At 37.9% G+C, this 25,247-nt stretch overlaps 2 protein-coding genes across 5 annotated transcripts in view; both read left to right on the top strand.

Moving 5' to 3' along the window:
* The first annotated feature begins 1,865 nt into the window (after positions 1–1,865).
* ZBTB38 (zinc finger and BTB domain containing 38) lies at positions 1,866–24,738 on the top strand. Of its 4 annotated transcripts, none has more exons than XM_082766978.1 (2): positions 1,866–1,924; positions 18,779–24,738. In XM_082766978.1, the coding sequence occupies exon 2, from the start codon at positions 18,779–18,781 to the stop codon at positions 22,349–22,351; it is 3,573 nt and encodes a 1,190-aa protein (XP_082623104.1). In that variant the 5' UTR covers positions 1,866–1,924; the 3' UTR covers positions 22,352–24,738. The 4 variants fall into 4 exon arrangements, with proteins under 4 accessions (XP_082623104.1, XP_082623103.1, XP_082623102.1 ...); XM_082766977.1 differs by lacking the exon at positions 1,866–1,924 and adding an exon at positions 2,560–2,851; XM_082766976.1 differs by lacking the exon at positions 1,866–1,924 and adding an exon at positions 13,792–14,038.
* Positions 13,112–25,247, top strand: part of RASA2 (RAS p21 protein activator 2) — a 64,302-nt gene continuing 52,166 nt past the window's right edge. The window contains exon 1 of the mRNA XM_082766987.1: positions 13,112–13,798. The gene's annotated coding sequence lies outside the window, so the exon portion shown is untranslated. The remainder of the gene's footprint in view (positions 13,799–25,247) is intronic.

Genomic DNA, 25,247 nt, shown 5'->3' with positions numbered 1-25,247 from the left:
TTTAGGAAAAAAAAAATCATAGGGTACACAAATTCATAAGGAAGAATAAGAGAATATGTGCCTGAAAATTTGGCGACTTGCTTTTTCTCAGTTGTATTGGCAGGTCTGATGAAAGATAGTGCCTCTCTGTATGGAATCTGGCCTCAAAGTATCTGTTTATTTTAGCAGCTGGTCAGAAAGCATTTATATTCACTTATACATACGGCAAACAACATTTGCCTAAATAAGCCTTTTTTTGTGAAATATTTTCGGAGCTAACTTTAATGTTCGCAGTTCTGGTCAGTGGTGCATATTTGCTTGGGGTATTTGGGGTAGAGAGAAGGAAGCTATGAGAAGTCACTGGAAGTGGGGGTGGGGCAGTTTGCTCTATAGATGGGTCTTACGGTTTGTTTTACCTCAAATGATGGTTTAGCCTTCTGGGAAAATAATTCAGGTCATAGTAAATTGTGGCATGGTACTTTCATTCTCCTTTTGGAGACATGGTGACAAGGAAAATAAAAACAGTTTTGTTTATTAGGCATTTTAAAAAATCTGATAAGCAGTTTTTATTTTTTTCTCTGCATATTTTTTCATTATATATTTGAAATGTTTCATTGTATTTTGAAAATTTCCAGAAAATAAGCCTTTTTTAACACTTCTACTTATCTGGAAAAACCTAATTCCCACAATTACACTCGTGCAATCTCTGCAGTGGATGATACCAATTTAACATATTTAGCAGAACAACATGCACGTGGCATTAATCTCAGCAGGTAAAAGAAAGATGTTAAGTAGATGATGCAGATTTTATTATTATTATTATTATTATTATTATTTCAGTTTAATGTTTCAAAATCCTTTTTTTTTTTAAGGGGAAAAAAAAAAGACGAGAGCACTTTAGTAGCTGCATTGACCTCCATGATGTCAGAGTGTCATTGTGCAACCGTAGCTAAGAAAAGCCTCTGAGAAGAAAAAAAAAAAAAAAAAAAAAAAAAAAAGGAGCTTTGCATCTCCCAATAACATGAGATGTGCATATACTGTATGTAGCATTTTGGAATTCATACTGTGGTAGTGAGCTGTTGCTTTCAGTTTGGTTAGACAATCATTGTTTCGTTTTCCTTGCTTTGACAGTGAGTATGCTTGTATGCTGCTTAAGTCTTCTTAGTGCTATCTAGGTCAGTATACTTAGCGTAGCTTTTATGTTTTGTAAATCTGACAGATACCGTGCCTGAAGGAGATCAGCACCATTTTTTCTTTTTTTTTTTTATTATATCTGAGGATAGAATAATATTTTATAATTAATCAGAACTGTATAGCACAGCACCTACCGTTTCTGCATTGCAGATATATTTAGCTCTAACACTGCTTGTGGTTAACAGGGTGTAGCGTAGACACAGACAGCTGATCATGCAGTCAGACCCTGTGCTTGTGTGGTTTGTCAATACTGCTCAGGATTTTGAGGGACTGTAAAAGAGAAAAAGCAGAAAGGGAAGAAAAAAATTATTTATTTATATGAGCATTACATCTTTAATTATGTTTTTGTGTTTGTTTGTTTTTAATTGTCTTATTTTTTAATTCTAAAACTTAGAAATTAGAAAAGCACAGCAAATGCATCCAGGATTTAATTTGTGCGATACGAAATCTTTCTGCTTCAAGAGGATGTTACCGTAGTCAATCCAGCCTTTCTCCAGTAAGCAAGAAGATTGTTTTCTTTTCCTCAGCAGGCGGACTCAGCCATTGCACAGGCAGATTTTGATAAGAGTTTGAAATGTCTACTACTGTATTGTTGTAGAATTTGGAGTTTGCTAACAGTGTTAGTGACTGGAGCTCATCTTGCATCACCAGTTGATGACAATTTTCTTTGTTCCCTCCCACCCAGTTGAACCAAGACTCTGTAGCTGATACGCAATGTCACTTACAACATTAATCAGATACTGCATTTAAGGTGAGCTGTCCCTTGCCTCCTCCCTTACCAGAGCTGTGCTGCAGTATGTATCTTACTCCTGCAAGCCTAAAATGGCAGGCAGGATTAACGTTGCTTGTGCTGTGTGCATGCTGTGTATTGAATTCATTATACCGTGCCTAGTATCTCAAATGTGAGTATGTTAAATGGTCTGTGTGCCATATCATGCAGTAGTGAAGACTGGCTTGTGCTTCATTACAGGCTTAGATATTTGAGCATCACCTTAAGAATTCTTTTTCATTTGCAATGTGGTAAGCTGTTAGCTTGTCATCACATTCAAACTACATTATTAGCCCTTGGAAAGGATTAAAAAAAAAAAAAAAAAAAAAAAAAGGAAAGAAAGAAAAAGGAGCAAACCGTGCTTCCAGATGGTGTCACCCTTTTTCTTCTTGCATTTACTGTAGTTTAAATAATGTATATTGTATTGTTAATTAATGTGAATATCGAATTAAAGCACTTGAAACTTACATATTTATTATGCAGGTAGGAGGCACGTCGCATCTATTTTTAACTCTTACGCAGTCCACGTTGTGCAATGGGCTTTGGTTGTCGAGTTTATATTTTCAGCTGTGATATCAATAGGCTGATTTTCAGTAAATGTGACAAGTGGCCTTTGCAGTGGTCAGCTTCAAGCTTCGAACACTCTGAGGAGGAGGAAAAAAAAAAAACCTTGTGTTGCAGTTTCGGAAAACCTTGGATGAGGACATTTTTTTCCCCACTCCTGCTTTCCCTATTGATAAACTCAGTTCTCCTGATCACGGTCTATTCAAGCTGCTTCCCATCTGATTTTTGACAACTGCTTCTAAAAAAATTATCAAGAAGACCAAGAATAGAATTTATCTCCATCGCTTTACATAAAAATGGCTGGGTGCATTGCCATGCTAACACTGCACTAAGTGATACACGCAGGTAGGTTGAGATTTGCATGTTTTACTGATTTCTTGGTCAGTGTTGCAAGTACATGAAATGGGCTTTAGAATGTAGCTTTCAGATTAAAAAACAAAAAACAGTGCTAAATTGATAATGAAAACTGCAGTGTTAAATTGTTGGCTTCACATACTGGCATGACAATTGTTTTTATCTGCTTTTAAAAAAAATCTATTGTGAAAGTAGAACAATCATGCCTGTTAAAATAATCATATGTACTAAGGGCGTGGCAACGCTTCTGCAACAAAAGAATTTTTGAAAACCCTATTGATTCAATTATATTTTAAAGCTGACTATTACCCTTACTGAGCTTGCAGTTAAAATGCAAAAATAAAAATTAAGGTAGATAAGAAAAAAGAAAAATATTTAAATTGTCGTAAGCGGTTTTCTGTGTTTTGTGCGAAATCTTAAATAAAGATTAGTATGCTTCATACTCAGATTTTCAGAATTGGCTACAAACATACACCTGCAGCATTTATTTTTATTTTAACATAGAAGGACTTTAAAGAGAGAGATTGATATAGATGGCCCTGTCAGCTTAAACCGAGTATCAGCTCACTGAAGTGTGTTTTACTTCACACAAAAATAAGGTTATGAAATAAAAGCTTAACAGCCTTAGGTACAAAAACCTGAATCTGAGCATTAAGAATAAAAATAATTGAGTACTGTACTACTTACACCAACTTTTGTAATATATTTGTTTCAGATTAATACTGGGCCAGAACTAGTTTCCTTGGCAACCAAATCCTTTTAAAAGGTGCAATAGTAGAGATGTAATATGAAGTTATTCTCTTTAATAGCAATACCACAGTGCAAATGGAAATTTTACAGTTAAGTTTCTGTTCGGTTCTAAATGAGAATCTCATCTCATTCTGTGTTTCCATGCGGCTGTCATTTATTAAACGATGCCATGTTTATAAAGCTGTACACAAGAAAAAAACTATTTTATTCCTGTTTTGTATTGGTTGTTTCCAGAAACGTACCCCAGTTTCTTTTCTTTTTTCTTTTTTTTTTTTTTTTAATTTAGCCTAGTCTTGCATGTAGGTCAAGGTTTGTACTGCGTGTATATAAAGTGATAGTTTCATTATCACAAGTATAAAAGTATCACTGAAACATTTAGTAGCTGAGAAACGTAGAGAATCAGAAGTAAGTTTAAACCTTCTTTCACCTTTGCTGAATTCAGCCACGGTAATGTTAATAAACCTTTATTTAAATAGTGGACCTATTCTGAAGTTCAACTAAAGAGCTGCTTAACCAGACTGGAAAAGAACTTGTGTAGGATCTTAAGTAAGACTTTATAAAATAAGCTCACTTGCAGTCTACGGTGATATGCAGACCTCACAGATTTTGCAAAAATTAAGTATTATAATTCCTTATTTCTATTTTTAGCTGATGTTTTTAACAATATCAGTAAATCAGAAATCTTATGTGTGCCGCAGTTAACAGATGTTACTGAATGTCTCCACTGTGCTTGTAACGTGGTGTATCTCCTTGTAAATCCCCTTTGTACGTGACTTGAGAAATTCTCACTACTGCAATGAGACTTTTGCAGCAGGGTAGCCATTTTCCTTTCATGTCCTTGACTCTAAAATGACTAAGTGTATTTTGTTTGGATGAGGACCCAGCACTGAAAATTAATACAAAGGAGGTATTTAGATGTACAGCCAATTATATCAATAATAGCCTTGAGAGTTTCAGTACTATCAAACTAATTCTCATTTATTTCTAAATATACCACTTCAGTACACTCCAAACAAACAGCATAAAACTGCTCAGGAATATGACTGTTGTCACTTGCCTCGATAGGCCAGTGCTTAATAATGATAATAAAAACCATTTGATTCGTAATTATGAGATTAGCTTGACATGGTGCAGTATTTCTGTGTTCCACCTAAAGAAGCTGAGCTGAAAACATAATAAACAGCATCTCTCAAGTGACGTATTAAAGTTTGCATGTTATTTTGTAATTTGATTTATCTCCAGTAGATTCCTTCTGATGGTTTTTTGTTTTTTTTTTTTTTTTGGTCTGAAATGTTATATGGTGTGCGCCATTACATGTAGTTATCAAAACTGCATTTTTGTTTATTTTGTGTGGTTATTTTTAAAGGATGTTGCTGAGCTAATGCTATGCAGAAGCAATCTATTTATTGCCATTGATATTTATTTTTAGAGGAGATGGGGCACTTTGAGTTAAACTGTTTTTATTATGGCTTTGTGTTCAAATATATCCACTCAAGGCATTTAAAGCAAGTGCAGCTCTGTTACATGAGCACACTTCACTACAGTTGTTTTAAATCCATTTGCAAATATGTTCTTTTATTAGGGGATGCAAGTCCTCTTGTGATTAATATGGCTGGACTCAAGTGCTTTCATGATTCTGGAAAAACTCATTGGCAGCCAGTGGACAATAATTTCTTCTAGCAAAAGAAACTGATTTATTTACTAAGGAGGATTCCAGTAATTTGCAAGATGATTCCAGTTTGACTGTTCTATGTGGCTTGCTGCATGTATAGCCATGGCAGTTAGACCCACCTAATACAGTTTCAGAACGTTATAGCCAGAGGTGCCATACGAGCTCTGGTGTAAACTCCATCCGTGTTATTCTTCTTGGCTACAGGGGATAGAGACAGGTGCAGTTTTTCACACCTCGAGCACAGTCTGTCGGATGTTATTTGGGAGGGAGGGGGGTTCTGTACAGTTTTATCCTAGGAGCGTAATTGCTAATACTCAGCCCTCCTTTTTATAATCAAAATGTGTTTTATCCATGCTAATTCCACTCCTGCCTAATGGAAAATCTACACAAAACTTGAGTAAAAATGAAATCAAACTAAAAATCATTCATTTAAGCATTATCCTACTGCTTTTCAATGATATTTCTGATTCAGGTTACTTCTGGCTCTAAACTTCATTTTGATTTGAAGCTGCAGCAGTGTGAAACTATGTTCAGATCATATTTGTGAGACTATCACAGAGACTCTGGTAGTAATGGACGGGTAACAATTAACCCTTTTAATTAATACCTTTGGGTCATCTAGTGTCTCTGTTGTATTTTATCATGGGAATTGTTTCATTGTGTTTTAAAAGGGCTTCATTTTGTCTAGTACTACATTTGAATTCCAGTGTTGTCAAATTTGGAAATTCTTTAGCTTCGATAAGCTCCTTTACTTCTGGATTCCTGTATATTTAAGATTCCCATTCACCATAATATTTGACAGTCATTTGTCAATGTAGATGTGCTTAGGACATTATTGGTGTTTGGGATAATGGCTTAATGCAAATCTCCTTCATTCTGGTCTTTGTTACAGGCATATGTATAAGCTGTAGAATATTTACTAAAATCAAGATATACTAAAAATGTACTCAGACAAAAACAAAACAAAAGCTTATCTTTTTACATTTTAAAGCCAAAGTAATGGATCCTGTAGTACCTGCATACTGCTGTTTATAAAAGTATAGTGGTATATTTGCAAATGGAAGATGTATGTATGATTAATTGCTGGAATATAAAAAAGGCTGTCAGCTCAGTCGTAATTCCTTATCTGTAAGATTTTGCAGTTGCTGTATGAAACAATTTGATTCTGTTTAGGATCTCTGGAACAAAGCCATGTTCTGAATAATTTTTAAACTATTATATGAAATGTTATTAGGGGGTTTTATGTACAATAACATAAAATCAGGATGTTCAACAATGATGAGTCATTTGAGCAGAGAGATACAGGAAGTGTATTCTGGAGAACAAGAGCTGCCCAGAAAAGACTTGTGGTGATATCTGTAATAAAAGAGGCCGAAAGAAAAGTGGCAGAATAGAAAGAGGAGAAAGAAAAAGCTCTCTGAAAGACTGCAGAAATGCAGGGACGCTTTTAAGATAAAGAATAACTTGTAATTGGTTTTGACAGTTTATATGCAGTCAAGGGATTTGACTAGTAAAGATGATTGTTTCTCCCCATACTATAATTTGTTTTCTAATCTGGCAAACTGTGATAGCTAATCCTAAAAAACACTTGCTTTCCACTGACTTCAACTTGCAAAACTCAGGAACAGACTGTCTGAGAAAGCTGTGAAGCCTCCATTATTTGAGGTCTTATTAGGTAGAAGTGTTAGGAATGACTTGGATATAGTTGAGATGGGGGAAGGGAAGTAGAGCCAAGGATTGTTTTTAGTCTAATTTTTGCAGCGATCCCAATAAAATAAATGGTTTTAAACTTGAAACCATGCTCAGATTTCTTTTTTGGACATATGAAACAGCATCCAGTTTACAATACGCAGGTTAAAACACAATAAAACAATGCAGGCAGACGCAGTATTCCTAATAGTCTGGTTAGCTGTCCTGTTCTATTGCTGATGTGTTGCAAGCACCCAGATGTGGATTTAGAGTCCCACAGCATTCCACTAAAAATTTAGATGAATTACACAATGTATTTGGCAATTGGTACTTGACTAATAATTTAGTCATTACATTTGGATCTTCCCCTTTGCAGGCTGACACACAGTAGCCACAGAGGTCACAAAATTACTGAGATTATTTTGCAGAACATAGCTGTCAATACCACTTCTAAAAGGTGCTAACAGAAGAACAACCTGATTTTAGTCACGTACATTTATGGGGTGATCATAGCAAGCTGAAATCTCTTTAAAACTCACACAGAAAAACAGCTTAAGTATTGAATACTTTAAAACCATGTTGTTGCATGACTTCTTTTTGGTTAAGATCTACCTTTTTAAGAATCCTTTCAGAGACTGTTATCGCTGTGGTACTGTATCACTCTACGCAGTTATCAGTATTGTTGGATTTTTCCATCCTCCTGCTGCGCTTTTGTTGCCATAGAAGTTAGTGAAGTAAAATCAGACAGAAAAGATGTTTCTAACAGGTTGTTACAGCCTCCAATGATCTGTACAAACCAAACGTATTGGCAGGCCAGGAAACCTCCTGAGCTTGCCAGAAAGTTAACTCTGGAAGTGGATCCGAGCCACCAATGTTCATTACCAGTCTGTGCCATACGACAAAGGTAGAGGAACTCTCCTAGTGACAACACCCATTTCTGATATAATTGTAGGTGGTTCAGCTAGAAATGGCTAACCTCTACCCTTATATATGACTGTAATCAGGGGTAGTAAAAAAAAAAAAAAAGCTACTGAATTATGAGGTATAAACAGCACTTCGTAAATTAAAGGATGAATAACCAGAGTATTTCAAAATAGGAGTTCTGCATGACATTTTCAAATTGTATCAGTTTACTTTCTACTTACTGTGAATATACAATAATCATCGTGGTTAAAATAAACATGTCTAGTAGTTGTGCTTTAGATTTGATGTATGTAGGTATTGAATGAAATAATCCATGAAACCCTGATTAATTCATTAATTTTGAATGTGGTCTTTTGCATCACAGAGTATAATTTGCATTACAGCAAGGGAATTGTTTCATTGATTTCAGTGGCACTATTTGCATAAATTTCAGTAGGAAACGGTCTGTTGGATCATAGTCGTTAATGTTGTGAAATCTTAAAGTAGAAATACATAATTAAGGGTACTAGGCAAAATGTAAGATAAGGAACTGAATTAAAAAAAAAAAAAAGCAAAAATGTCTGGAATTCCTATAATATCTTAAAATGTTTCTGTAGTTGTTTACTTTTAATACACAACGTTGTATGACAGAAAATGATAACAGATAATCAGAGACAATATGATGGAATTAGAAGTTTAAATTAATAAAATATTAAAAGTAGATAGATTCAAGTTACCTGGACTTGCAGAAGCAATATACTGGAAAATCAAAGTTATACCTATTTTAAGTAAATTACCATAGAATTCTTGCTTGGTATATTTTAGGTAGAATACTGGGCCATAACCTGTTTCCTTGGCAACCACATAGGAATAAAAGGTACATAAGCAAAGCTGCAGATGTGTGCCAGTGAATACTTATTAAGCAGCCCAATGCATTTACATACCATGTGCTCATAATAATGCATGTATTTTCAAAATCACCATATAAAAAGATTTCTGTGCATGGCCCAATGTGGATTCTTAGTACTCAAAGGTTTAAACCTAAAAAACTCATGTTTTCAGTGGAAATCTCTTGTGAGTTTAAATTGAGCTTTAAATGGGACTTGGAATTGACATACTGGGTTTGGTCTGCGAATAGAAACCTTTCTCTGAGATTCTGAATACTTAATAGAACTCCTTTATGACAACAGAACACGAAAATGAAGGTTTCTGTTGCCTTTCAGAAATGCTCAGCCATTGTAAATTTGAATCTTGCACCAGCGTTTGGATGCAAGTATGATTATTCTGTTTGACATGATGACAAACTAAAGCCACTTGGAACAACAACAACAAAACCTAGTGTTGTCTGTAGCACTCTCATTCTATCCAACATATCCAGGCAAAGAGATGTGAACACGTGTTGCCTTCTCACAGTCAACAACAGAAAGAGAAGGGGGGGAAAGAGAAAAATCTGTAGAAGTCAGAATGGCAATTGTCCTTGGACTTTCAGAATAAGATTTGGACGTAGCATTTAGGCAGTACTCATACTTTCTGTGCAAGTGTTTGTATCATACTGTTTTGTTTTATACTCACGGATTAAAAAATTTCAGATACGCAAGATCCATTTTGACAAATTTGTTTACTGACTTCAGCAAGTTTATGTACACAGTATTTTTGGCCTTTCTTCTCAAAGTATTCATTTGCATATAAAATGAAAACTGTACAACCCTTTGGCTTAATTGTCACCCCCTAGATGATACGTCTAAGTCCAAAATGCTAATAATTAAAAAGACAGTACAAATGTGGATCTGCAAATTCAGAGCTTAAATTAAGGTGTTGTAATCAATAGCCTAAATAAAACCCTCTTCAAATCCATTAAAACATTCCCATTCAATTTTTTGTAGTATGCATTAAGAGAGGGGGCTTCATACGTAACACAGCACTGAGATTTAGCACACAAATATTATCCTGAAAATGTTAAACATTTCTATAACACTCAGTGGTCAAGTAAACCAGAATCCAGTATAATTCTGGATAGTTTGAACACTATCACATGAATCTTTTTACGATCTTGAACCATAAACCCTGTTGTTATACAGCATCAAGCACTACAATACTCTTAAGCCTTTTGAGTCAGTAAGAGTTCAGGGAATTATTAAGGAGATGCAAGTTGACTGATTGTTGTTCTTGTTTTTTCTTGATGTTCCCCATCTGAACTGAGCTCACTGTCTGGCTAGGATTTGTACCTGAGGTAATTCACATTAGTGGCTGAGCACGCAGCACAAACTGGAGCTAGAGCCATCAAGATTTTCTTCTCACTGCCACAGTCCTCCCCCATAGCTTGCACAGAGGCCCTGCTCTAGCTTTTAGGTTGGAAGCATACAGCAGGCCAGAAGAGGAGTAAGGCTTGGGTCAGCACAGAATGGAGTCTAAGAATATTTAAGAACATACAGCCGAAGTTACTCTCTGTGTCAAGCAAGTTGCCAAAATTAATTGCCACACTTACGCAATGATTCAGAGTAATAGCTATCACTTATGCGTTGCTTTTGGCACGCTAAATTTTAGCAGTATAAATGCCAAAAACAATTAAATTCAATAAGGAACGTTGGTGATCAGCGGTGGCTAGTTAACAGCTTTAAGACCGATTCCGGTTTTAAAATTGGCTATAGAGCAAGCCACCAAAGCAGGGGTGTCGCCGGGGGAAGGGATTTAGCTCTGTTTTCAGCCTAGCAGGATTTGCTGCATCAGCTGTATGTAGTGAAGGGCAACAATGGCTCTATCTGCCTGGTCCCCAGCACACCTGACCGAGAATAATAGTGGCGCCCTGAGCACACAATTTATCTGGTGCTCTTATGTATGTTGATTCAGATATTCAAAGGCTGTTTCCTCTGAAAATTTGAAAACAAAAGGCTGGTTGCACTACTTTTATTTTGTCTTTCTGATAACCGAATGGGCAACATAGTAATTGTCCAAAATGAAAAGAACTTAAAGGTTTAATTTGCTAATTTTGTTGACAAAGGTCAACAATAGAAAAATTGAAAACACTGTCTGTAAACATAGCTTCATGACTGCAATTGATCTATGCTTGCTAAGGACTGTGTTCTGTCCCAGAAGTGTGGGAGGCCAGAAAGTAGCTTGTCAGCAGCATAGAAAAAAATATGAAGACTTAAATGGAAATAATGTTGAGATTGTTCAGAGATAGCAAGATGTAAAGTCAGCTGATTCTTAGTAGCAATACAGCATAAGCTTTTCTATTTTGTGCTAAAGAAGAATTTGGATTTATGTCAGGTATTGCATTCGCTTCATTTTCTTCTTTAGACTGGTGGAGAGACAATCTTAGTTATACCTTCAAAAATTATTTGGATGTGTTTAGTGTTAATGGGACTTAGATTACACCATAACTAAAATTAATATTGAAGCCAATATACCATAGGGAAAGACTTGTTCTTTCTTTGGTGCATATGTGCAGCTTGACAATTGAATGAGTTCTGCCAGGCGTGTCCCTGTCCTGGTCAGACTTCGAGCAGCAGGCAGCTGCCACGGGCCTCCATAAATGGGCTCCTTCCCCTGTCTTCTAACTCCACTCAAAGCTGTGGAAGAGGAGAAGGGTTATGCAAAGCTACTCTTTCCCTTGCTCATGTGACAGAAAGTGGAGTGGAGCCACTTTGGGATGCCTGAGTGAAGTGTTGGGCTGCCTGATGGGTGAAGAGCTTTGTTTTCCTTCTCAGCAGCATCACTAGTTGCCTTGGCCTCAGCTGTGAGAGCAAAAGCAGTCCATCCAAGCATTTTTCTCCTCGATAGGCTGGTCTTCTCAAGGCATTGAGAAGGAAACCAGTCAAGTCCTGTCCAAAATCCTGTCACTCATAAGGAATTTGCAAGAGATGGTAATGCTATGTATGTTGTTTCCTGCTGTTGTTTAAGAACTGAAACTGCTTGGCTAGGAAGGAATATTAGAACATTTTTTTTCTTTTTTCCTGGGCAGCCTGAAATACTCTTAAGGAAAAAATACCACGTGCCATGATTTGCAGAAGTGAGATTATCAGACTTCAGCAAAGCATTCACACAGCACACTCCAGCAGCCTTGGGATTGTTTATTCATTTTAAAGAATTTTGCTGGCAATTTTCTCTATACCTTGTAATTAATTATACCATGTAAGAAGTAATCCATTTTCTTTGCATCTAAATGTTTTTACATGAATGATTATAAGGGGAAGGTAAAGTCTTGGGTGCAGTCAAGATGGCCTCATAAAGAATTTCTTACTCTGAAGTGTTTTTAATGTATAAGAAGCTGATGTGACTGTGAATTCCAAGTAGCTCAAACATATTTGTGGAAATTAGCACCTTCAATTACAGTGCTGGCCACAGAAAAAGGGATTCTTTGTATAGTTGATGAGCTAAAGTTGCCCTAAGAAAACACACTATTAATTAAAACACACACACGCACAAAAAAAAATAAAAATAAAAAATAAAAATAAAAAATCAGTTCAGCTCTGTTACATTGTCTATAGATACTGCCAGGACATCAAAGGGTCAAGAACAAATAAAATAATGTCTCTAAATTGAGGATATCTGCTAAACAAATGACAGTTGTGCTTCTGATTTTAAAAACAATACAAATAAAGCAATATTAATGAAGATTTAGTGGGAATTCAAAACATATTCTTCCTTAAATTTGATTCACTTAATGTAAAATGATACTTGTATTTATTATTGCTCAGTAATGCATGGTTATTTCTTTCTTTTAATGTATTACAGGTTTAATTTAATCCTTATTACTGTATTCCTACTGACAAAACATTTGTCACAAATACTTCTTATGGCACATGTCAGAAATCTCCATTAATACATATTGATAGATATATATGCCTAAAACAATACTAAGCAACAGTACATAAACAATAGACAAAGGCCAAGATTAAAATAACCTTCATGTGAGTATGAAAATCTGCTTCTCACTTATGTTACATGTTTTCCACCTGACTCAAAACTCCTTTTTTTTTTTTTTTTTTCCCTTAGCTTCATGATTCCGAGTACCTGGGAAAGAGGCAGAGGGAATAATATGTGCAGGAAGGCAGTACCAAATATGTTGGGGTATATAGCTAAAGCAAATCAAACTCCTTCCTTCTTTATTCAGGTTTACATTTGTTAGTGTTTCTGAAGCACTAGTAGTGTTGTTGCACTTGTTTCCTGAGGTAATAAATAATTTAAAATAAGAGAAATTAGAGAATGACTGCTCAAAACATACATCTCCTTGATACTTTATTAATTTATATATGGTTAAAAACAAGATAATCAGATAAAGAAAGAAGGTAAATGCTAGAGGTACTTCAAGATCTGAAAGTAGCTTTTTTTCAGATATGGTTACTTAAAGGAAACACCTCATCTCTCTCCTTTTTAGTGGGGAGTTGCATTAGTTACTGTAGTGAGTTCCATTTCTCCACAGACGCTTTCTCTTTCTTCGTGTGAGAAAGGCTTTGAAGGAGAGCAAGGCAAATAAATTTCTTTGTTAGGCGTTAAAGGAACGCTAAACGTGGATCAAACCGCACTGGTGATCACAGAAACGGGGTTCGGATACAGGGAATCGCTGGATTTCCTCACCGCTTTAAATTTGCGGTGCTTGCCCATAAACACCTTTCCTAACACTATGAACGCCCCAGGCGGCCGCGTAAATTAAGCGCAAAGCTTAATGTGAAATTAACGTGAACCCGGCCCGCGGAAACCAGCGCGGCGCCGGCAGCGGCCCGCACAGCCCCGGCCCCGGGCGCAGCCGGCCGCCCAGGAGCAGCGCCGCAAAATGGCGGCGGCCCCCTCCCGCCCGCCATCGGTGGCCCCGCGCCGCCAGGAAGCCGGCACCTGCCCCGCCAGCCCGCCGCCCGCCCTCGCCTTCCTCGCTGCCGAGGGGGACCCCGCAGACGCGGTTTTAGTCGCCTTGTAGCTCGGACACAGTGAGTTGCGCTGCATTCGAGCGTCAGGCTGCTTAAGCGTTTGTGCTGGTGCTAGGAAAAGTCACGTTGCAGGCTAATGTGCGTCGCTTCCTCGGCTCGAGGCTCGGCTGAGCGCCGCGCACGGGGCACGCTGTTACCAGAAGCAGGAAGCGCCGCCGCCTTATCTGCCGCCGAGGGGCTGCCGACGCTTGCTGCCCGCGGAGGCTCTGCCCCGGGACAGGCCGATGCACTGACGCTAAGGTGCTGCGCCGGGAGCTTGCACTGTGCGGCGTTCGTGCGGGGCGGCCGGCGGTGGCGATGGAGCCCCCCGAGGAGCGGAGCACCTTCGCACAGGGGCAGCAGCCGCCCCCGCCCGCCTTCGGTCGTTACAGGGGACGGGGCTTGCGCGGGCGTCCAGCTCCACCGTGTGGGCAGCGGCGGCACCGGGCCGCGGGGCGAGCCCCGGCGGGCGGGGGGCTGCGGCCCCGGGCTGGGAGAGGGGCGAGGCTGGGGAAAGGCGGCCCCGGGGGCTGCGGGGGTCCCCGAGGCTGCTTTCGTGCCATGAGCTCGCAGGGCCGAGCTGGGAAGTGAGGGAGTGCCGGTACTAAAAGTGTGCTTGGGCTGTTCTGCCGCCCTCCAGCTGTCTGAATTGGAGGAAGCGGTGTGAAAAAAATGATTTGAAGTCCATAATGCCTACGAAGCTGTAATAAATAGAAGAGCGAAATGTTATATCAATAGGTAAGGATGCAAGAACCAAGAGTCTGAAATAGAAAACGTGTCAGTGTGCTTGCAGAAGTAGTGCATCGCTACGTCGAGCGTAGCACTACGCTGCAAGCCGCTGCAAGCTCTTAAATATAATTAGCCATCATTAAAATTTCCCTGTGTGCCTGAGGCTGTAGGCAGGAGGCCGGCTGAAGGCCGCCTGCTCCACGCAGCCTGGCATGGCCAACCTGCCCGGCTGGACCTGGAGGAGTGAGGCCCTACGACGCTGTGTCTGCCTTGAGAGCAGCACCAGGAAGTGTTAGCACCTTCTTTAAAATCCCAGTGGAAATGTGAGGAATTAAAAAACGGAAAGTTGATAAACTGTAATAACAGTTTTTCAGACTCTTGTTTTTTATTTGGCCTGAGTACAGGCAATTGGCCCTAGCGGGATTTTGTTGGTGCCGTTATCTTGCCTTTTTAAATTTAGGGGACTGAAGTCTCCTCTTGGGTAATGTGGTGCACTTGCCTGGCAATAGATTTCAAAGCTTAGCAAGAGTTAAAAATAATATTCCTAGATTGGAACTGTTCTTCTTGGGTAGGATTTTTTGTTTTGTTTTGTTATATTTGGTATTTGTAGGCCAGAAAGACTGTTGTGATCTTTGTTCACTTCAAAATAATATTGATATGAAAACCAGCAGTGGCATCTTGCCTCTGCAGTGTCCATGTGGAGTTGACTGATCTAGTTCTTATAATTAGCAGCATCAGCTGTGAGGCATGGCTAGTCACATTTGTATTTGGATGCATCAGTCTCTGACCTTTCTTTCTGTTAAATATGAAAATAACATTAGAAGTTACGTTGTTCTGCAGTGGTATTCTGTTGATGTCAGAAAAGGTAATGTTATAACTACCTTTTATAATAATGAAGATGGATATCTTTTCTTATTAATTCTATGTTTCTTGGTTAGAGCAGACAACTCCTGGAAACTAAAATGCTGCTTTTCTTCTTGCCATGCCAACTTGAAATGAAATGTAAACTATTCCTAAAATAATCCATTTGTGTGTGTTCTAGGTAGGACATTTTGTTTTTACAGCGCTTCAGGTACATTTTTGACAAATGAAGGAAGCAAGACAGGTACAATAAAAGCCAGTAGAGAAAATCATTACACACATGAATAAATGGACTATTTTGGGAATGCATAGTTTGAAACAGAAACAAAAAGTGTTGAATCTAAAAACTAATTTGCTCTGGAATTTTTCTGTGTAACTTTACAATAGCAGATGGTTTAGCACATAGGGGGAAAAAAAAAGTACACGTCCAAAACGCAAACGATAGTTTCTGCTGCTTGTATACGAGGAATCTAGCTCAATGTTTTACTTAGGATACCACCATGTCCATGGTTCACAGGCTACAAAAATTGGCAGTCTATATAAACTCAAGTAGAAATAGAAAAGATTCTCTTCTCAAGAGGGTAAACTTTGAAATAGCTAGTTGAATAGCAAGACTTCTACTAAAAACACTAGACTTCGCATATAAATGCCTCTTAGTATGAAACTCTGATATATTTAGCAAACAGTATGTCAGATGATGCATCTTTGAACTAAAACCAGCTGTCTCCTGTAAAGAAACAGAAAAAACACAGGCAAGCTCCTTTGGGGGTAATTCACTGGGAAGTAGAGCTGACATCATTTATTTCTTATACTCAGGAAATAACTCTATCAATAGCTCCCGTTGTGAAATGTTTTTGATGTCTGACAGTTGGTTTCTAGTACAACATCATATGAGCAAGTTAGATGTAATCTCAGACATTGTCAATGAGAAAAAAGAATCAATTATGTGATAGTGGCTGCTTGCTTGAAGAAGCGTTCTTGTCAGTATTCTTTCTGTCCAGGACTTGATAGGATAGAAACAACCTAAAATTATTTACTTCTTTTCAGATACCAAACCAAAGAAAATAACTGTACTCAATTACTGTGAATTTTATATTATCACTACAAATGAATAAATATTTATTTTAAGACAAATAAATGTAATGAACAAACACAAACTATGATTTTATAATTTAAAGGCACAAAACACTGCATCTAGATTTACAGCTATGAGTGACCAGATAATCAAAATAATACACATCTACATTTCTACCACAACTGTACTGATGAATTCACTTCTTTCTGTCCATGGTATATATAAGCATATTCTTTAAAAATCACTATTTCGATTTTTCTGAATTTTGTGCCTTGAAAATTCTCAGTCAGTAGATGTATTAGCAGTTTGGGCCATTTGCATGGTAATACCTCCCTGACAGAAACAGTGACTACACTGTAAGGTACAAATCTTACTTCCAAGCCTCATCTGAAATATATCAAATTATATTTTGTTTGCTTTAACAGTAAGATGGTCGTTCCTTTTTTTTTTTTTTTTCATGATTTGATTTGCAGTGAAATAAGCTTTGTGATACGCTGTCCAAAGTGCAACTAGATCAGCTAGAGCATGTGTCTATGTCCCTTACTACTTTGTGATAAAGACCCTGTTTTCAATGAAGGACTACTTTCAAATAGCTTGGGTGGGCAAACCAATGTGTTCTCAGTTGGCTTGCTTCGTGAATATGAGTCAAAACCTTATTTCACGCTTTGGATCTGACCCATCTTAAAAATAAGTTAGCATATTAAATGTAAACTTTCTGGTGGTAAGGGCCATAATGATTTTTAAGCTTGGCATTTCCATTTGGAAGAGTAACTGGAATGCTCAGAAGGTACTCCTGTCTTACTAGAGCACTACAGCATGGGGCTGTTTTAACCTGTATTACAAAATACCTGCAGTTGGTCATTATTTAAGGTGCATTTTGATTACACAAATTGGAAGAAAAGGGTCTTAAAATTAAATATGCAGATTTTTTACTGTAGTGATTGGTAAGTGTCAGTAGGACAACTGTTTCTTGATGACCTGGTCAGCAAAGGTCAGCAGTAGTAGAAAACATAACTGTTTGTCTACTAGTTTTGGGGAAAAACAAAAAACAAGTGAAAACAACCCCTTTCATTTGATGTTTGAATGAAACAAAAATGATCTGGTTTAACCAGAGATTTTTTCCATATACATGATGTTAAATCCATCTGTTTCTTTTATCAGTGTGTTTTTCATTCATATTTTGCATCTTCTATTTCAGTCAGTAAACCACTGCATAGCCATACTGTACAGTCTGGATAATCTAAACATTTTTTTGGTCAACACTGAACCTCATTATTATAAATTGGCAATTATTTAACAGTATTTGCTATTGCAATGAAATCTTATTATTTCGTAGAAATTAAGAACAAACACTGTTACATTATAAACTGAACACTATGAATCTAAGCTATTAACTAAGGAAAAAATGTTCTATTACCCATTTTACTCCCTGAATTTATAATTTCAGGGTTTTAACTATTTATCTAAGAAACTTCTTTAATAGTGTGTAAATTATGTAAGCAATGTTACATGTGCTCTGCTATCATTTATAAAACTTTGTTGCTTGTGCACTCAGTTGTTTATAAAGCCTTATCCTGTAGCTGAAACTTTATTTCATGGGAATCTCTGATCCCTGTTTTAAATACCGATTTAATAAGCTGATCAAATGTGGCTGTGTTCTAACATGACTGTTTGACAAGCAGCCCCAGAAAGCAAAGTCCTTGGTATCCACAGAACCACAGCGATTCAACTTTCCTTCCCCATAGCGCCTGCCAAATACCTTGGTCACGTGCTGAGGAATTACCCCAAGGGTTCAGTGAGTCACTTAGTGTGAAGTTGAGCAGATGCATCTAGTGGCACAAACAAGAGCTGGTGGTCGTGGTCCCCAATGGTAGGCACCGTGTGGATGATGGGGCAGTGCAGGCGCAGGGAAGGTCTGACTCCCACCAATGAGCTGCAGGTGCTGTATCTGTCAGATCTAGAGAGACTTGTACGTTGAGACAGTAGCACAGCCCAAATGAAATGGGGAACAATATGCAACTGATGAAGCTGATAATGCATCTAAGATTGCAGTGTCAGACAACCGGGAGAAAATAATTTCTACCTGGTGATCACTGTATATAAATCATCCCTGCTGTCCTGAGAAGCCAGGTTACCTTCAGTGGTGTTGGCGTGAATGAACCTACGTGACTTCAACCTGAAATGCTATGACAACATTTTACTCGTTCTCAACATTTTAAAAGTTAATATGTTTAAAAACAATTATAAAAAATTATGGAACTATAAACTTGATATGTAATCAAAATGAATGAAAATTGCCTCAAAATATATTTACACTGTTCTTTTTTTCCTTATAGATGACAGTCATGTCTCATTCAAAGGATCTCAAAGACGACTTCCACAGTGACACTGTACTTTCCATTTTAAATGAACAGCGCATTAGGGGTATTTTATGTGATGTCACCATCATTGTGGAAGACACCAAATTTAAAGCCCATAGTAATGTGCTGGCAGCTTCAAGCCTTTACTTTAAAAACATTTTTTGGAGTCGTACTATCTGTATTTCAGGTCATGTACTGGAGCTAGATGATCTCAAAGCTGAAGTGTTTACAGAAATACTGAACTACATTTACAGTTCCACAGTCGTTGTTAAGAGACAGGAGACTGTAACAGACCTGGCAGCTGCAGGGAAAAAATTGGGAATATCATTTCTTGAAGATCTTACAGATGTTAATTTCTCAAGCTCCCCCTGCCCCTATGCATACTGTATCAATGAGAAAGGGACTGTTAAAGAGGAAAAACATGAAAAGAGACACGAAGAATCTGCTGTTACAAATGGACCACGAATTACAAATGCATTCTCAATTTTTGAAACTGAAAACAGTTTGTTTTCTCCACTTGATTTGAGGGCAAACTTCAAAAAGGTATCTGAGACAATACAAACACCCAACGTCAGCCTCGACAGAAGCGATGCTTGCAAAGATGCCGAGCCAGCCAGTACGCTGGCAGAGCACTCCTATGCGGTTTCTTCGGGAGGAGATACTTTTCAAGGAACACCGTGTTTTGAACAGGACAGCAGCCCTTCATACAAGACAGTTGAAGACCACTATGAAAACCACCAAGCAACACCACTTGTTCAGCCAGCAAAACAAGCATGCAGTACTCCTAAGGCAGCTTTCAAGTCCCAGGGGACTGGTTTGGCTGTAGCAAAAACACCGGCCTCTACAGTGACCAACACAGAAACCCCACGTGAAGCAGTTAATGACCAGAGAATTGTTTCCTTTCCAAAACCTCAGAGTAAAGCAGATTTCCATTTGCCCAGAGAAGAGGAAAACAAATCTGCTAATATCTCTGGATCTGCAGCAAGTGTTCCACCTGCTTACAACTGTAACTGCTGCGCGAAATCATTCAGTGACAGGGCATTACTCAGTACTCATCTTCAGCTCCACTCAGAGAATCAGGAAACTTTCGTATGCAAATACTGCAGCAAGCAATTTGCAAATCTAAATATACTGGAAAGTCATGAACAAGTCTGTATGAGATCAAGTAGCTTATCTGTTCACAATGGAAATGAACAAAATTTTTCAGATAACTATACTGCCACAGATGGAAGGAATGGAAGTTCATATGCAAACGCAGAGCCTCTATTGTCTGAAAACAGCATCACTGATTATTCTAATGCAAACTGCACTTTACCAGAAACAGATCATTTGGTTAAAGTTGTTGATGGGCAGATATTATATACCTGTATAGTTTGCAAACGTAGTTATGTAACGTTGTCAAGCCTTCGAAGACATGCAAATGTGCATTCCTGGAGAAGAACATACCCTTGTCACTACTGCAACAAAGTATTTGCATTAGCTGAGTATCGCACCAGACACGAGATCTGGCACACCGGAGAAAGACGCTATCAGTGCATTTTCTGCCTGGAGACTTTTATGACTTACTATATTCTAAAAAATCATCAGAAATCGTTCCATGCAATTGACCATCGCCTCTCAGTAAATAAGAAGACAGCCAATGGAGGCTTAAAACCAAGCATGTACCCGTACAAACTTTATCGCCTTCTACCTATGAAATGCAGGCGACTACCGTATAAGTCCTACCGAAATTCTGCGTATGAAAATGTTCAAACAAGTAGCCAAGCTAATGAAACTGCTCCTAGTAACTGCTTCATTCAGAGTTCTCTTAGCTCTGAGCTACCATCACTGAATTTTCAAAGTAATATACTAACAAACAACAGAACTCTTGCCCTGGACACCTCTTCGTGTAACGATGCAGCACCTTCCACAAATACTCAGAATTCTTCCTCCTGGGGAGTAGGTATCTTAAATTCTGACCTGCAAAGAGACTTTTTCACAGCTGACAAAAGAGGTTCCACTGCCCCAAATGACTCTAGTTCTCGTGAGTATGATTCCTCAATTGTGTCTTTAACTAACGTGAATGAAAATTCAACCTCTGTAATCAGTTACAGCAGTTCTGCACCCTCTGTTATAATGCACAGTAGCAGAGTTTCATCGGTAATAATGCACAGTAAAACAGTCACTTCCGTAGAAAACAGTAAGACAGAATCATCTAGTAATCTACCTAGTCAATCTGTAAGTGATGACAGTAAATATGGGTCAGATAATTATGGAAAATGCATTACCAAACCAAAAACTATTAAGGAGAAAAAGAAAACACTGCAGTGCACCAGAGCAGAAGCAACTGAGGATACGCAGCACATCCAAGGATCTGGAGGTTCATCCAGCAAAACCACTGATACTGTTCAAGAATCGAGTAAAACTGAAACTTACATTGCAAAGCCTGCCTTACCTGGAACATCTACTGACAGCAATGTTGCTCCTCTTTGCCAAATAACAGTAAAAATTGGTAACGAGGCTATTGTAAAAAGGCATATATTAGGATCTAAGCTGTTTTGTAAAAGGGGCCGCAAATCTAAACACGAGTCCAAGCAGGACAACCTAATTGAGGAGTCGGAAATGGAGATAAAGGAAAGAAGCCCATCTAGGCTCTATAGCTCAGAGTGCCTGGAGCTGGCAGAAATGTGCGATGATGTAAGTGATCAGGACTCCAGTGATAAGCCTTGGAGACCGTATTACAATTACAAACCAAAAAAGAAATCTAAACAGCTCAGAAAAATGAAAAAGACCAAATGGAGGAAAAAGCATGGAAACAGAAACACCGTTATGGAAAGTCACAGTATGTGCAGTCGGGAGTATGCACTCAGGAATGCTCCTGAAGAAAAGGCTGCCAGTCAAGAAGAGAACACAGAAATGCCCAGTCTTCACTGTGAGCTCTGTGAAAGAGATAAATCTTCCAACGCAGAAATTCAAGACCATGTGCACTGGCATGTAGCTACTTCAAAGCCTTACATCTGTGAATTATGCCAAAAACAATTTCAAAGTCCATCCACCTTAAAAATGCATATGAGGTGTCACACTGGGGAAAAGCCCTATACCTGCAAAACCTGTGGGAAATGTTTTTCAGTTCCTGGAAATCTACAGAAACATGAACGTATTCACTTAGGTGTCAAAGACTTTGTCTGCCAATACTGTAATAAGGCATTCACTTTAAATGAAACACTCAAAATACACGAAAGAATTCATACTGGAGAAAAACGCTACCACTGTCAGTTCTGCTTACAGAGTTTCCTGTACCTTTCTACCAAAAGGAACCATGAGCAACGGCATGTGCGTGAGCATAATGGAAAAGGATACGCTTGCTTTCAGTGCCCCAAAATTTGCAAGACAGCAGCTGCCCTGGGAATGCACCAGAAGAAACATCTATTCAAAAGTCCAGGTCCACAAGATAGAAAAGAACAGTTTTGCAGTGAAAGTGCTCAGCTGTTGGAAAATCAACATTTTCTTGGCCCAGAAGGAAGCGAAGTGAAAAATAAACAAAATGTAACTCCAGAAGTAATACTCTGAGTGGTAGTTGTGCGAAAGAGAAGAAAAGTGCAAAATTATATATATAGGAGAAAATGTAGATGCATTGAATGGGAAAACTCCACTCTAATTAGTATCATTTACTAAGATTGTGTCTTTTAAACATATGTTGGTATATGCAAAAGGAGGAAAAAATATAATACAGAAAAGGATAACTAGTATTTGCAATAATACAAACTTAATGTGAAAGACCCAAAATACTTTCACCACAATAGACTTCTAACATACATACAGAGAGAAAGGAGAAAAAAATCATGACCAACCAACCCCCTTCTAGTTACTGTTACAAGAAACTAGCCACTGAACTATTTTACAGTGAGGAATCATTCTGGGTAAAATAAATATGTAGGTTCAAAGTATATTCTATAGAAGGAATTTTTGCTGCAGAAACCATGTATTGCAATTGTTTAAACAAAAAATAATGTGTTTATAAAAGAAAATGTGACTTAATGTATTCTGAAGTGAAGGTAGGAAATGTTTCTTGAATTTGGGTATGCCGAAGTACAGTTGAGTTCTGGAGTGCTTTTCTGTAACTCAACACTTACCAAACACATGCAGAAGCATAAACCTCTTTTTCTTTCCAGATTGTTTTGTTGTTAACCCTAATAAGCATTAAGTCTCTGAGAGCTTGTACAGAAAGTGTTCCAGATGTACGATATCTCTGAGACATGTAATAAAGATTCAGTGGAATGCATAATAGCCGGTCTTCCAAATGGCAAAAATTCCAAAAGATTCAACTGTCAGTGGCCTGGTAGCACTTTTCAGTTGCATCTGTCTAAAGAAAATTGTTCTTCTGAAACAGCCTAGATTAAGGAACTCGTGAATATAAACTTCCACCTCCTGATGAGTCTGCAACTCCTGTCTTTTAGAAATACTATTCTTCTCAGCAGCAGAAGATTTAGAAGAAGATTTAGAGTCTTCCTCTACATCTTGGAATAATGTCTGGACAACAGATGACAGAGCAACTCCCAATAAGTCGTTTGATTTTGGGAGGAATAGGTAAACGCTCAGATGCCTGCTTCCACATGTATCCCTGAGGCAGTTCCTATATATAAACAGGGATTGGGACAGTTTGTAGGGTTCCTTGTCATCCCCATGCCTTAAATGCAACATCTAACTTCCTACGTCCCTGCTCAACGATCCCAGTAAAGATCCCAGCATCTCGCCCCAGGCAAGCTTTGTCACTGTGTCCCTTGTCTCAGCACAGTGGGCCCAGAGCAGAGAGGTGCCTGCATCAGGTTGATGGAGAAAGAAGTGTTAGAAGAAGTGTTTCTGCCTCCATCATCCTGCCAACCCAAAAGGTTATGGTGAGCCTTCCAGCTTCTTGTTTTGCATTCACCAAGAATCAGAAGGGTAGGCTTCCAGAAGACATCACCAAAATAAATCTTACAATTCATACTATTTTGTGAAAATGTGATTAATTTTAACTGAGATTAAGAGGTTTTAAAAGAGTTAACGAGGGTATATGTCTACAAGTTGCATATTATATGATAGGGCTCTTTTGTAAGGTATCTGCATTTCCAATTAGTCATGTACATTCATCTTTACAAAGTGTTAAAAACTTAAACCAGGACAAAGGTTAGTGAATCTCAACTTAATTCTGTGTGCAAATATGGTATATGATTTGTTTACTTTGTTTTCTTGAATATTCTAAAAGAAACTATAGCTTGGGTATGGTAAAACTACAGTTGAAATGATAACTACAGCATTGATTGAAGTAATAATATAGTCCACTTATTTATTCTGTCATTGGTGAATGCTGTGAACCCTTTGAGAACTGTTTGGTTTCATGGCAGCTTTGGTTCCATTTAAATAAGGATAACAGAAGAATAAACATGGGAAAGTACAATGATGTTTCAAAGAAAGTACACGGAGATATTTTCTAAGTGGACTTGTATGATGATAATTATAGACCAAAGCAAATAAGGTAGAATATTTATACATATAAAGATAATTTTACAAATATTTTATATAACTGTATAGTTCATAAGAAAAATACTGATAGCTTGTGTTAGGTCTGGGGGGGTTTGTATATTTTGATAAAAACACAATGACTTTGTAACTGTATATTCTCTACAATTTATAGCAAAGCAGTTTTAAGATGGCAATGTCATGTTTATAGTTCAATTGTGGCACTTTTACTACAAGTAACACGTTGCAGTAATGAGTCTAGTATTAATGACCAAATTAGAATTAAAATAAGTGTAAGAGAAGGTAAATACTGTACGTTGTCAAAGACTGTAATTTGCTGCATCTGTATTTTTGTTTAGAAGAAAATATTAAATGCAGATGTTAAGGATTGATAAAGAGTCTAATTTTATTTTTAGAAAGAGTGATTATAACTGTTTTTGCTTGATTAAAATAACCTCTTCCTATTTTTTTGCAAGTCTCTCCATTTTTTAAGTTATGTTATATGTTTCTGGATCATATGGAATATGTATCTGCTAATGTGCATTTCATTATAAGATTAAGCAACACAGTTCCCAATTGTTCCCTTCATTAAGGTCAGAACCGTTAATTGAGAACATGCCAGAGGTCAAGGGGAGTGATGGTATCTCCTGGCATCATACCATTAAGGGTGAACACAGTGCTAAGGTGAAGATAATCAACTTGCTGTGTCTCTTAAAGGACTGGGAGATGGGTGAACTGCATTTAAGACTTTGCAACACCTTAAACACTTTTTCGTGAGGACCAGAAATGTAAAAAATCTTATTTAAATTCTGACAGTAACCTTGCAGTATAGACTGTGTATTTTACACACCGAACTGCAAATATTGTGGGACTACTGCCAACATAGAGTTCAGAACGGAAATACCTGATTGCATAACGAAATACAAAGGTATATACAAAACAGAATGCATGCTCAAAGTACTTCCCC

Source organism: Aythya marila (genome assembly GCF_965140915.1).
Source record: "Aythya marila genome assembly, chromosome: 9".
Lineage (NCBI taxonomy): Eukaryota > Metazoa > Chordata > Aves > Anseriformes > Anatidae > Aythya > Aythya marila.
Note: the sequence above shows the minus strand (reverse complement) of the source record. Positions and strands in the feature narration are given on the sequence as shown.